General features: G+C 42.3%; 2 protein-coding genes across 16 annotated transcripts in view; both read left to right on the forward strand.

Annotated features, from left to right (window-relative positions):
• The window catches only part of LOC106606791 (zinc finger SWIM domain-containing protein 8), a 47,670-nt gene extending 44,567 nt beyond the window's left edge, over window positions 1–3,103 (forward strand). For all 12 annotated transcript variants that reach the window (XM_014203191.2, XM_014203202.2, XM_045720746.1 and 9 more), the window contains one exon: window positions 1,550–3,103. In XM_014203191.2, coding sequence (XP_014058666.1) covers window positions 1,550–1,753 — 204 coding nt within the window. In that variant the 3' untranslated portion in view covers window positions 1,754–3,103. The remainder of the gene's footprint in view (window positions 1–1,549) is intronic.
• Window positions 3,104–6,966: 3,863 nt separating this feature from the next.
• LOC106606834 (bifunctional heparan sulfate N-deacetylase/N-sulfotransferase 2) overlaps window positions 6,967–12,531 on the forward strand; it is a 200,490-nt gene continuing 194,925 nt past the window's right edge. For 3 of the 4 annotated variants that reach the window (XM_045720750.1, XM_045720748.1, XM_045720747.1), the window contains exon 1: window positions 6,967–7,129. The gene's annotated coding sequence lies outside the window, so the exon portion shown is untranslated. The remainder of the gene's footprint in view (window positions 7,130–12,531) is intronic. The other variant, XM_014203212.2, reaches the window with a different exon arrangement.

Here is a 12,531-nt window from a genome sequence, read left to right on the forward strand (position 1 = left end):
TTTCTGCCCTGCTAGAGCTGCCCCGGTCACCTGTAAGTGCTGTTATTGTGAAGTGGAAACATCTAGGCGCAATAACGGCTCAGCCGCGAAGTGGTAGGCCACACAAGCTCACAGAACGGGACTGCCAGGGGATGTGGTGCATCAAAATCATCTGTCCTCGGTTGCAACACTCACTACCGAGTTCCAAACTGCCTCTGGAAGCAACATCAGTACAAAAAATGTTCGTCGGAAGCTTCATGAAATGGGTTTCCATGGCCAAGCAACTGCACACAAGCATAAGATTACCATGCGCAATGCCAAGTGTAGGCTGGAGGTGGTGTAAAGCTCACCGCCATTGGACTCTGGAGCAGTGGAAACGTGTTCTCTGGCGTGATGAATCACGCTTCACCATCTGGCAGTCCGACGGACGAATTTGGGCTTGGCAGATGCTTGGAGAACGCTACCTGCCCGACTGCATAGTGCCAACTGTAAAGTTTGGTGGAAGAATAAAGGTCTGGCGCTGTGTTTTATGGTTTGGGCTAGTCCCCTTAGTTCCAGTGAAGGGAAATCTTAACGCTACAGCATACAATGACATTCTAGTCAATTCTGTGTTTTCAACTTTGTGGCAACAGTTTGTGGAAGGCCCTTTCCTGTTTCAGCACGACAATGCACCCATACACAAAGTGAGGCCCATACAGAAATGGTTTGTTGAGATCGGTGTGGAAGAAATTGACTGGCCTGCACAGAGCCCTGACCTCAACCTCATTGAACACCTTTTGGATGAATTGGAACGCTGACTGCGAGCAAGGCCTACTGCCCAACATCAGTGCCCAACCTCACTAATGCTTTTGTGGCTGAATGGAAGCAAGTCCCTGCAGCAATGTTCCAACCTCTAGTGGAAAGCCTTCCCAGAAGAGTGGAGGCTGTTATAGCAGGAAAGGGGGGACCAACTCCATGTTAATGCCCATGATTTTGGAATGAGATGTTGGACGTTCAGGTGTCCACATACGTTTGGTCATGTCGTGTATAACACTGGTAGTGGACCACATATTTATCTATATTCCCACCAAACACTATTGTTCAATCCAAATCGATCCCAAGTTCCTATGTACTTGTGTAAATCTGAATGGATTGGTATTCACAATGTTCATATTCCTGAAGAATGTAAGCTCTTGGTTTGAGACCACAAAATCAACCAAAACTGCTAAATAGCATTTCTAATAGCTCTATATTGAAAATACTTTGAAGAATAGCTGAGATTAAATTATTTATTCACTTTCTACCAGGTTTTATGATTTGTCATTTAAGTTCAGACTTGAGTATTTTTCATTAAAATAAAAATGTATAACAAGAACGCCTCCCGAAACCCAAATTTGGGTCATGACCCACCAGTTGAGAAATTGCTGCTCTACAAGTTCATTGGGGGTAGTAGGAGGTAGGGGTTGGTTTAGGATTTGGGTGCCCTGTCTGTGACTAACATTGACATAAGTAGTAAAGTAGATTACCCTTTGGTGCCCTGTTTGACTCCGTTAATCTGCTCCTATGTCCCACCCGTCATCCCCCACTGCAGTACATCCACCACCGGCTGATCCACCTGACCCCGGCCGACTACGATGACTTTGTCAACATCATCCGCAGCGCCCGCGGAGCCTTCTGTTTGACCCCTGTGGGAATGATGCAGTTCAACGACGTGCTTCAGAACCTGAAGAGGGGCAAGCAGACCAAGGAGCTGTGGCAGCGCATCTCTCTGGAGATGGCCACCTTCTCCCCATGACTGTGAGGGCAGTGGAGTGGGAGAGGAACGACGCTCTCACCCCACAAACCCGCAGCCCTGTCGAGCTCTGTCTCTCTCCATCGACCCTTGGCTCTGCCTCGAATGCTCTCCCCATCCGCCTCCCTGGCTTCTCCCTCACCTGACGTCAACCCTCCTTGTGTACCTTGATGTACATACCCTACACAGCACACAGGCAGCACAATCAACCCCCATTCCCCACCCTTTTAGATGTCATAACTGTGTGAGACGCAGAGCTTTGTGGAAAGCTGAAAGGGAATCAGCTTATGTAGTCTTCTGTGTCTGTTCGTGACTGAATTGCATCTCCCATTATCATGGTTTATGTCTCTGTAACTTCCTGTAACATATATTCCCCCTCATCCTCCCAACTTTCCTTCCAGAAGCAGTCACGAAGGAGTGCTTTTTGGTTGATTGGGGCATATAAGTTGTCATTTATTTTGTTGTTAGTTGGTTATTTTATTGAAACCACTGAGTAAGTCAGATTCATACTGCAACATTCCACTGTCCTGGGGGGAGTTAGCCTCCACCAGTCACTACGGATCTGAATTTTGGGTATTCTGACAGTGTTTAAACAAGAAAGAAAGAAAACTAGACAAAAAACAGTTTGTTGAAATAATAAAATGAAAAGAAATGTAATATGAAAATAGTAACCTGAGTACGGGTGAGGATTCTTTTAGTGTTTTGTTTTATCTTTTTGATATTTTGAATGATGTGTATGCAGAGAGGAATTTTGAGAATGAGAGAGTGTAACGTGAGTGTTGTGTGGGTTCCCTTTTCCGATTCAGCGGTTTGAGGTTTTGGGTCTGGGAACACGGGTGTCTGGCTGGACCAAACTCATTGGCCCTTTTTTGAGTGGGTCAAGAGTGCAAGTGGATGGCCTTTTGCAAATCTCAAGTACAATCATCCAATCAAATATCAGGATCACATAAAGGATGAGTGGACATGATATTTACACGCCCTACACATCTAGAATCATAAAAGTGCTCCGCTAAGAAAGGCTTATATGCAGACTGGGTTTCCTTGTTACATCCATCAGCTGTTACTGTGGAATTCATGTCCACTGTCCATTGATGTTTTATAGGGGGCATTGTCAGATCCCTGTGTTCCAAACCTGCACCTCCAACCCTGCTCTGGAGCTCACGGGTGATGTGACTTAGTAGAAAATGTACTGTGATATTTTTGTATTCCTCAGTGTAGCCTGGTTGGGAAAAAAAGTATATATATATAAATTGTGCTGATTGCAAGAGGTTGTAATTTAGAATAAAAGAAAAAAGGACATAAAGCAATACTGAAATGTAGAGTTTACTTAATAAAGGTTATTCAAAACACAAATGTGCTGTAATTTATTTTGTGGGTGGAAAGTACAAAAAATGGACACTATCAAATCAAATTTGATCGGTAGCGTACACAGATTTGCAGATATTATGGGTGCAGCAAAATGTTTGTTTCTAGCTCCAACTGTAGTAATGCCTAGCAATAATTTAAAAAAGACAATCCAGAGACACAAAAAGACATCAGAATGAGCCATGTCAGAGTCTTGTGTGTGTATTTGGAAAGTATACAGACCCCTTGACTTTTTTCACATTTTGTTACGTTACAGCCTTATTCTGAAATGGATTCAATTATTTTTCTATTATCTACACGCAATACCCCATAATGTCAAAGCGAAACAGGTTTTTTAGAAATGTTTGCAAATTTTGTAAAAATCTAAAAATGATACCTTAATTACATGAGGTCGAAGAAATTGTCTGTAGAGCTCCGAGACAGGATTGTGTCGAGGCACAAATCTGGGGTAGAGTACAAAAAAATGTCTGCTGTATTGAAGGTCCCCAAAAACATAGTGGACTCCATCATTAAGTCGAAAAAGTTTGGAACTACCAAGACTCCCGGGCAGCGCAGCGGTCTAAGGCACTGCATCTCAGTGCAAGAGGCGTCACTGCAGTCCCTGGTTCGAGTCCAGGCTGCGTCACATCCGGCTGTGATTGGGAGTACCATAGGGCGGTGCACAATTGGCCCAGCATCGTCTGGGGTAGGTTGTCATTGTAAATAAGAATTTGTTTTTCACTGACTTGCCTAGTTAAACAAAGGTTAAATAAGACTTCTTAGAGCTTACCGCCCGGCCAAACTGAGCAATCGGGGGGAGAAGGGCCTTGGTCAGGGAGGTGACCAAGAACCCGATGGTCACTCTGACAGAGCTCCAGAGTTCCTCTGTGGAGATGGTTGTCCTTCTGGAAGGTTCTCCCATCTCTGCAGCACTCCACCAATCAGGCCTTTATGGTAGAGTGGCCAGACGGAAGCCACCCCTCAGCAAAAGGCACATGACAGCCAGCTTGGAGTTTGCCAAAAGGTACCTAAAGGACTCAGACCATGGGAAACAAGATTCTCTGGTCTGATGAAACCAAGCTCGAACTCCTTGGCTTGAATGCCAAGCATCATGTCTTGAGGAAATCTGGCGTCATCCCTACGGTGAAGCATGGTGGTGGCAGAATCATGCTGTTGGGATGTTTTTCAGTTGCAGGGACTGGGAGACTAGTCAGGTTTGAGGGAAAGCTGAACGGATTAAAGTACAGCGAGATCCTTGATGAAAACCAGCTTCAGAGCACTCAGGACCTCAGACTGGGGCGAAGGTTTACCTTCCAACAGGACAACGACCCTACGCACACAGCCACCGCAGAAGTGACTTCGGGACAAGTCTCTGAATGTCCTTGTCCCTGACTTGAACCCGATCGAACATCTCTGGAGAGACCTGAAAATAACTGTGCAGCGGCGCTCCCCATCAAACCTGACAGAGCTTGAGAGGATCTGCAGAAAAGAATGGGAGAAACTCCCCAAATACTGGTATACCAAGCTTGTAGTATCATACCCAAGGAGAATCGAGGTTATAATCGCTGCCAAAGGTGCTTCAACAAAGTACTGAGTAAATGGTCTGAATACTTTTATGTAGATGGGATATTTCTGGGTTTTTTAAAATACATTTGGAAACTTCTAAACTTGTTTTTGCTTTGTCATTATGGCATATTGTGTGTAGATTGAAGGGAGAAAAAAAAAATCCCTAAAAAAAATATCCTAAACTTTGAGCATCCCACGGAGCACCATTAAATCCATTCTAAAAAAAATTGAAAGAATATGGCACCACAACAAACCTGCCAAGAGAGGGCCGCCCACCAAAAGTAACAGACCAAGCAAGGAGGGCATTAATCAGAGAGGCAACAAAGAGACCAAAGATAACCCTGAAGGTGCTGCAAAGCTCCACAGCGGAAATTGGAGTATATGTCCATAGGACCACTTTAAGCCATACACTCCACAGAGCTGGGCTTTACAGAAGAGTGGCCAGAAAAAGCCATTGCTTTAAAGAAAAAAATAAGCAAACACGTTTGGTGTTTGCTAAACGGCATGTGGGAGACTCCCCAAACATATGGAAGAAGGTACTCTGGTCAGATGAGACTAAAATGTAGCTTCTTGGCCATCAAGGAAAATGCTAGGTCTGGCGCAAACCCAACACCTCTCATCACCCTGAGAAAACTACCCCCATAGTGAAGCATGGTGGTGGCAGCATCATGTTGTGGGGATGCTTTTCATCGGCAGGGACTGGGAAACTGGTCAGAATTGAAGGAATGATGGATGGCGCTAAATACAGGGAAATTCTTGATGGAAACCTGTTTCAGTCTTCCAGAGATTTGAGACTGGGACGGAGGTTCACCTTCCAGCAGGACAATGACCTTAAGTGTACTGCTAAAGCAACACTCGAGTGGTTTAAGGGGAAACATTTAAATGTCTTGGAATGGCCTAGTCAAAGCCCAGACCTCAATCCAATTGAGAATCTGTGGTATGACTTAAAGATTGCTGTACACCAGCGGAACCCATCCAAATTGAAGGAGCTGGAGCAGTTGCCTTTGAAGAATGGGCAAAAATCCCAGTGGCTAGATGTGCCAAGCTTATAGGGACATACCCCAAGAGACTTGCAGCTGTAATTGCTGCAAAAGGTGGCTCTACAAAGTATTGACTTTGGGGGGGTGAATAGTTTTATGCATGCTCAAGTTGTTGTTTTTTTGTCTTATTTCTTGTTTGTTTCACAGAAAATATTTTGCATCTTCAAAGTGGTAGGCATGTTGTGTAAATCAAATGTTACACACCCCCAAAAAATCTATTTTAATTCCAGGTTGTAAGGCAACAAAATAGGAAAAATGCCAAGGGGGTGAATACTTTCACAAGCCACTGTATGCATACATGTGTGTAGATTGATGAATAATGGTGTGTAAAGACAGTATATGAATAGAAAAGGTATGTACAGTAGTAGTTATATAGGATGAAGTGGGTAAAATGGTATGTAAACAGTGAAGTTACCAGTCTTCAATGACTAAGGCAGCAGTCTCTAAGGTGCAGGGTAATGGGTGGAGGCTGGCTAGTGGTGACTGTTGAACAGTCTGATTGCCTTGATAGAAGCTACTATTGAACCACAATTACTCTAAATCAGAAATACTGTTTTTGTCTAAATCCTCTGACCACTGACTGGCAAAATGAATTGGTATGATTGATTGTAAATTTAAAAAATACAAAAAATGTTAACTGCATGCTACGGTCTGTCACAGTATGACCAGGAGAGGGAGCTATAAGGCAATTTATGATCAAGTTCACCAGAAGCCTGGTTACAGTGAGTTTATTTTCACACCTAGTTAATTATCCTCAGTTCTATGTGATGTGGAAAATAGGTCATACAATGTGATTGTGTTTGAGTATTTCCCCAACAATTGGCTTTCATGGAAGGGTTCCCAAATTAGACGTTCAGACAATGCGGTTCACATTGGAATACCCAATGTTTTAGTTGCTACCTGCTCAGACGCCAAAGTTAGCATTTTGTCAATATTTTGTCATCACTTTGATGACCCAAGTAAAAAGAGTTGCACAGCTGAATAAGCTCTACACGTTCGCCCCTTCTGCACCTGTGAGTAAAAAGTAAGCCCGAAAGAAGCTCCGGGTGTTCTGTCCGGACAAGGGTATCATGAAATATATCAGTGTTATAGGGGTTAAAACAAGCATGATCAATTGTATTGTCCGTTTTGCGCTTTTACCTTAAAATACCAACACAATTCTCTTTCAAATTGGGTTATTAGAGGATTTTCCTCCTCTCCGATCAGAGAAATGATTCCAAATAAACAACGTTTGAATGTCCACTGTTACGAAATCTCCCTCCTCCTCCTGTTCACTTTGGTTCATTCCGGAGTTTCGGCAGAAATGCATCGATTGCTGAATGAAGATGGCGGATTCAGGAGCGATGCTTTCAACTAGACTTTAAACATTTGCATATTTTCTGTCGTTATGCATTTCGTGTGGATATTGGTCTTTCAAAAACGTACCTAGGTAAGTAAAACACCATATTTACTTTGAATATTTTGCGTGTCCTCTTTAACTTGAAGGCAGCCCATTGAATGTGTACAACACTAAGTTAGCCGGTAGGCTAACCTCGCAAGCATATAGCTAGCTATATTTCATTGCCAGTTGGCAGTGCATGGTTTTCCTCTATTTTTTCTTTACAATTTAAGTGAATGACGTGGACATATGTGTATTCACGTCATTCGTAACGTTAGCTAAATATGAAGAAACCAAACATTTGGTGAATTCCAGCAGCATGTGTTTATTGTTGGAGCTAGTCGTTCTATCGAGATGCTTAGAGTTGTTCGCTTACTATTAAGAGGCTATTGGTGAATCATATGGCTGACTGTTGCATGTAAAAGTTTTTCCATAACCAGTAACGCCCCATCGTTATTCTGGTATGTAACAACAACAGTATTTTTTTATTATTATTTTTACAGTAAAGTGTTTTTGTATACAGTTCTGAAATATGTTTGAAATACATTTGAAAGTCCCGTTTAGCTCAGTTGGTAGAGCATGGTGTTTGCAACGCCAGGGTTGTGGGTTCGATTCCCACGGGGGACCGGTATGGAGAAAGAGGGAGAAAAAAAATGTATGAAATGTATTCACTACTGTAAGTCGCTCTGGATAAGAGCGTCTGCTAAAATGACTAAAATGGTAAAAAAATGAAACGTTTATTTTTTTTATTACATTAATGTATTGTAAGTGAGAAGTAGGCATTAGTCTGAAGCCGAAAAGTAAAGGAAATTCACATGAGCACCACAATGCCTATTCCACCCATGCTCTACCAAGGTTTTCCAGCACACAGCTTTGGCTTACTACAGTAACTATGTTGGTATATTGAACTTCAAACAATGTGGTTGAAATTCATTTACATTTACATTTACTGCCGACTGCGTGACTTTACAGATAATTGTATGTGTGGGGTACAAAAATTAGGTAGTCATTAAAAAATCATGTAAAACCCTATTATTGCACAGAGTAAAACCATGCAACTCATTATTTGTTAAGCAAATGTTTACTCCTGAAGATATTTAGGCTTGCCATAACAAAGGGGTTGAATACTTATTCACTCAAGACATTTCAGCTTTTCATTTTGAAAAATTTCTAAAAACACAATTCCACTTTGACATTATAGGGTATTGTGTATAGGCCAGTGACACATCTCAATTTAATCAATTTTACATTCTGGCTGTAACACGTGGAAAAAGTCAAGGGATATAAATACTTTCTGAAGGCACTGTATGTTAACACTCAACGGGCCTAATAATTGCAGAGTATTCCAGACATTTTGACTCTTAACCGTGTGGTGGTAGAGGTTTTGCCAGGACAGGGGCCGGCTACTCTTAAATAATTAATTGCTCAAGGAACCACATGATCTTTTTGGTTATTGAATGAAGGTTAGTAGATTTGAAGTTGCTGCAATTGATTGGTTGAGATGTGAACACCATGGGAGAAAGAGCCACAGCAACCCTGGTGTTCAGTTATGTTTTCTCTGATGAACAGTGTTAACGTGATAGGCTTGAAACTATTGTTTTGAATCTATCGATCCTGATGAGTAATGCTAGTGAATGTATGTAATTCTTTTACCAAAGTGCACTTACAGCGAGGGAAAAAAGTATTTGATCCCCTGCTGATTTTGTACATTTGCCCACTGACAAAGAAATGATCAGTCTATAATTGTAATGGTAGTTTTATTTGAACAGTGAGAGACAGAATTTAAAAAAATCCAGAAAAACGCATGTCAAAAATGTTATACATTGATTTGCATTTTAATGAGGGAAATAAGTATTTGACCCCCTCTCAATCAGAAAGAATTCTGGCTCCCAGGTGTCTTTTATACAGCTAACGAGCTGAGATTAGGAGCACACTCTTAAAGGGAGTGCTCCTAATCTGTTTGTTACCTGTATAAAAGACACCTGTCCACAGAAGCAATCAATCAATCAGATTCCAAACTCTCCACCATGGTCAAGACCAAAGAGCTCTCCAAGGATGTCAGGGACAAGATTGTAGACCTACAAAAGGCTGGAATGGGCTACAAGACCATCGCCAAGCAGCTTGGTGAGACGGTGACAACAGTTGGTGCGATTATTCGCAAATGGAAGAAACACAAAAGAACTGACAATCTCCCTCGGCCTGGGGCTCCATGCAAGATCTCACCTCGTGGAGTTGCAATGATCATGAGAACGGTGAGGAATCAGTCCAGAACTACACGGGAGGATCTTGTCAATGATCTCAAGGCAGCTGGGACCATAGTCACCAAGAAAACAATTGGTAACACACTACACCGTGAAGGACTGAAATCCTGCAGCGCCCGCAAGGTCCCCCTGCTCAAGAAAGCACATATACATGCCCGTCTGAAGTTTGCCAATGAACATCTGAATGATTCAGAGGACAACTGGGTGAAAGTGTTGTGGTCAGATGAGACCAAAATGGAGTTCTTTGGCATCAACTCAACTTGCCCTGTTTGGAGGAGGAGGAATGCTGCCTATGTCCCCAAGAATACCATCCCCACCGTCAAACATGGAGGTGGAAACATTATGCTTTGGGGGTGTTTTTCTGCTAAGGGGACAGGACAACTTCACCGCGTCAAAGGGACGATGGACAGGGCCATGTACCGTCAAATCTTGGGTGAGAACCTCCTTCCCTCAGCCAGGGCATTGAAAATGGGTCGTGGATGGGTATTCCAGCATGACAATGTCCCAAAACACACGGCCAAAGCAACAAAGGAGTGGCTCAAGAAGAAGCACATTAAGGTCCTGGAGTGGCCTAGCCAGTCTCCAGACCTTAATCCCATAGAAAATCTGTGGAGGGAGCTGAAGGTTTGAGTTGCCAAACGTCAGCCTCGAAACTTTAATGACTTGAAGAAGATCTGCAAAGAGGAGTGGGACAAAATCCCTCCTGAGATGTGTGCAAACCTGGTGGCCAACTACAAGAAACGTCTGACCTCTGTGATTGCCAACAAGGGTTTTGCCACCAAATACTAAGTCACGTTTTGCAGAGGGGTCAAATACTTATTTCCCTCATTAAAATGCAAATAATTTTATAACGTTTTTGACATGCGTTTTTCTGGATTTTTGTTGTTGTTATTCTGTCTCTCACTGTTCAAATCATTTTACATTACATTTTAGTCATTTAGCAGATGCTCTTATCCAGAGCGACTTACAGTAGTGAATGCATACATTTCATACATTTCATTTCATGCATTTTTTTGTACTGGCCCCCCGTGGGAATCGAACCCACAACCCTGGCGTTGCACACACCATGCTGGCGTTGCAAACACCATGCTCTACCAACTGAGCCAGAGGGAAGGCCAAATAAACCTACCATTAAAATTATAGACTGATCATTTCTTTGTCAGTGGGCAAACATACAAAATCAGCAGGGGATCAAATACTTTTTTCCCTCACTGTATACAATGCATGTAAAAAGTAGTCTACGTTCAGCATCATGCTCAGCTTCATTTTGCACCTCTAATGAACACTTTTTTAAAAGCTGTATTTTGAAAGACTGGGTACAATAAGCTGAGTCCTTGTTTCATGATCCCGCTTCAACAACTTGTTTCATTCAATTTTTGAGTGGAAAGCCCAATTAGTGTTGAGCTGTGGGCTCAAGACGACTTCTGTCCTCTGAGCATATTACTGATGTCTGAGATAACCACTTTATAATTAAGAGTAAGGCCTGGGGGTGGCTCTCACAATGATTCTTTCTGCATGAAGGGTATTAACTTTGTATTTTAAAGTGGAACAGGACCAACTTTCCCTTTTTAATGTGGCACTGGACAAACCCTATCTCCAACAGCACAAGTTTTTAAAATGGACTATGCAAAAGAAAAATGTTGTTTATTTTGCACGTTTGACCCATAGAATTATAGAATATTGCTTTGCTTTGCTGGAAGGTAAGGTTGATTGGATATGTCCTTGCCTTTAATGCTCATCAGCAAGCATTTAGATTGTAGGTTCCTATTCTATACTGAACAAAAATATAAACGAAACATGTAAAGTGTTGGTCCAATGTTTTATGAGCTGAAATAAAAGATCCCAGAAGTTTTTCATATGCATGAAAAGCTTATTTCTCTAATTTTGTGGCTAAATTTATTTACATCCCTGTTAGTGAGCATTTGTCCTTTACCAAGATAATCCATCCACCTGACGTGTGGTATATCAAGAAGCTGATTAAACAGCATGATCATTATAAAGGTGCACCTTGTGCTGAGGACAATAAAAGGCCACTCTCAAATGTGCAGTTTTGTCACACAACACAATGCCACAGATGTTTTAAGGGAGCGTGCAATTGGCATACTGACTGCAAGAATGTCCACTGGAGCTGTTGTCAGAGAATGTAATGTAAATTTCTCTACCATAAGCCACCTCCAATGTTGTTTAAGAGAATTTGGCAGTACGTCCAACCAGCCTCACAACCGCAGGCCACGTGTAACCACACCAGCCCAGGACCTCCACACCCGGTTTCCTGCGGGATCGTCTGAAACCAGCCACCCGGACTCCAGCTGATGAAACCTAGGATTATTTCTGTTTGTAATAAAGCTCTTTTTTTGGTGAAAAACTTATTCTAGTTGTCTGGGCTCCCCAGTTGCGCCCCTGCCCAGTCATGTGAAATCCATAGATTAGGGCTGAATTAATTTCAATTGACTGATTTCCTTATGAGCTGTGACTTAGTAGAATCATTGAAATTCAGTATATATGCTGCCTAATTAAGTATGAGAGCGGACAATTCTTCCTTTGCCTGAGTTTTAGTCCAACACGTCAAGTGCACCTGATGTTTATGGTCCTTGCTGAGATGTTATATTTGGGCTACACTTTGTTTGTCATTCGGCAATTGACACCTAGGCATAAACCACAAGAAAGGATGTGGAGCTGGTATTTAATTGCCTCATTCAACTCTGCGAGGTTCTCTGCTGACTTCAATATTTGTGGTGGTTATGATGGAGTTGAGGTACATTAATAACATTTTATGCCCTTCGGCTTGGAAAATGGGCCATGAGATTGATGCAGGGTTGCATTGACATTTTGGAGCTGAAGGGTGGCAGTTGTATGGCAATCTCAAATCAAATGTATTTATCGCACGCTTCGTAAGGTGTAGCCTAACAGTGAAACGCTTACTAGTGGTTAAGTTGAGCATCAATACATTCCTCTTATTTTTCACCTACTGGGACATAGGATTTTCTACAGATCTCAGGACACTGCCTCAAACCCTTTTCCTTCCTAGGAAAATGGGAGAATGATGTTGGCAGGTGTTGAATTCCTATTCGCTATCGCAGCAACACAGGAGGAAATGCTAATGGTTTTGTCTGCTTGAGGCTGCTCTTAACAACGTTTTGAGATTTGGGCTTCATGTACAGAAATGTATTATCTCTTGAAACATTTAGAACT

This window comes from Salmo salar, chromosome ssa01 (genome assembly GCF_905237065.1).
Source record: "Salmo salar chromosome ssa01, Ssal_v3.1, whole genome shotgun sequence".
In the NCBI taxonomy this organism is placed as follows: domain Eukaryota; kingdom Metazoa; phylum Chordata; class Actinopteri; order Salmoniformes; family Salmonidae; genus Salmo; species Salmo salar.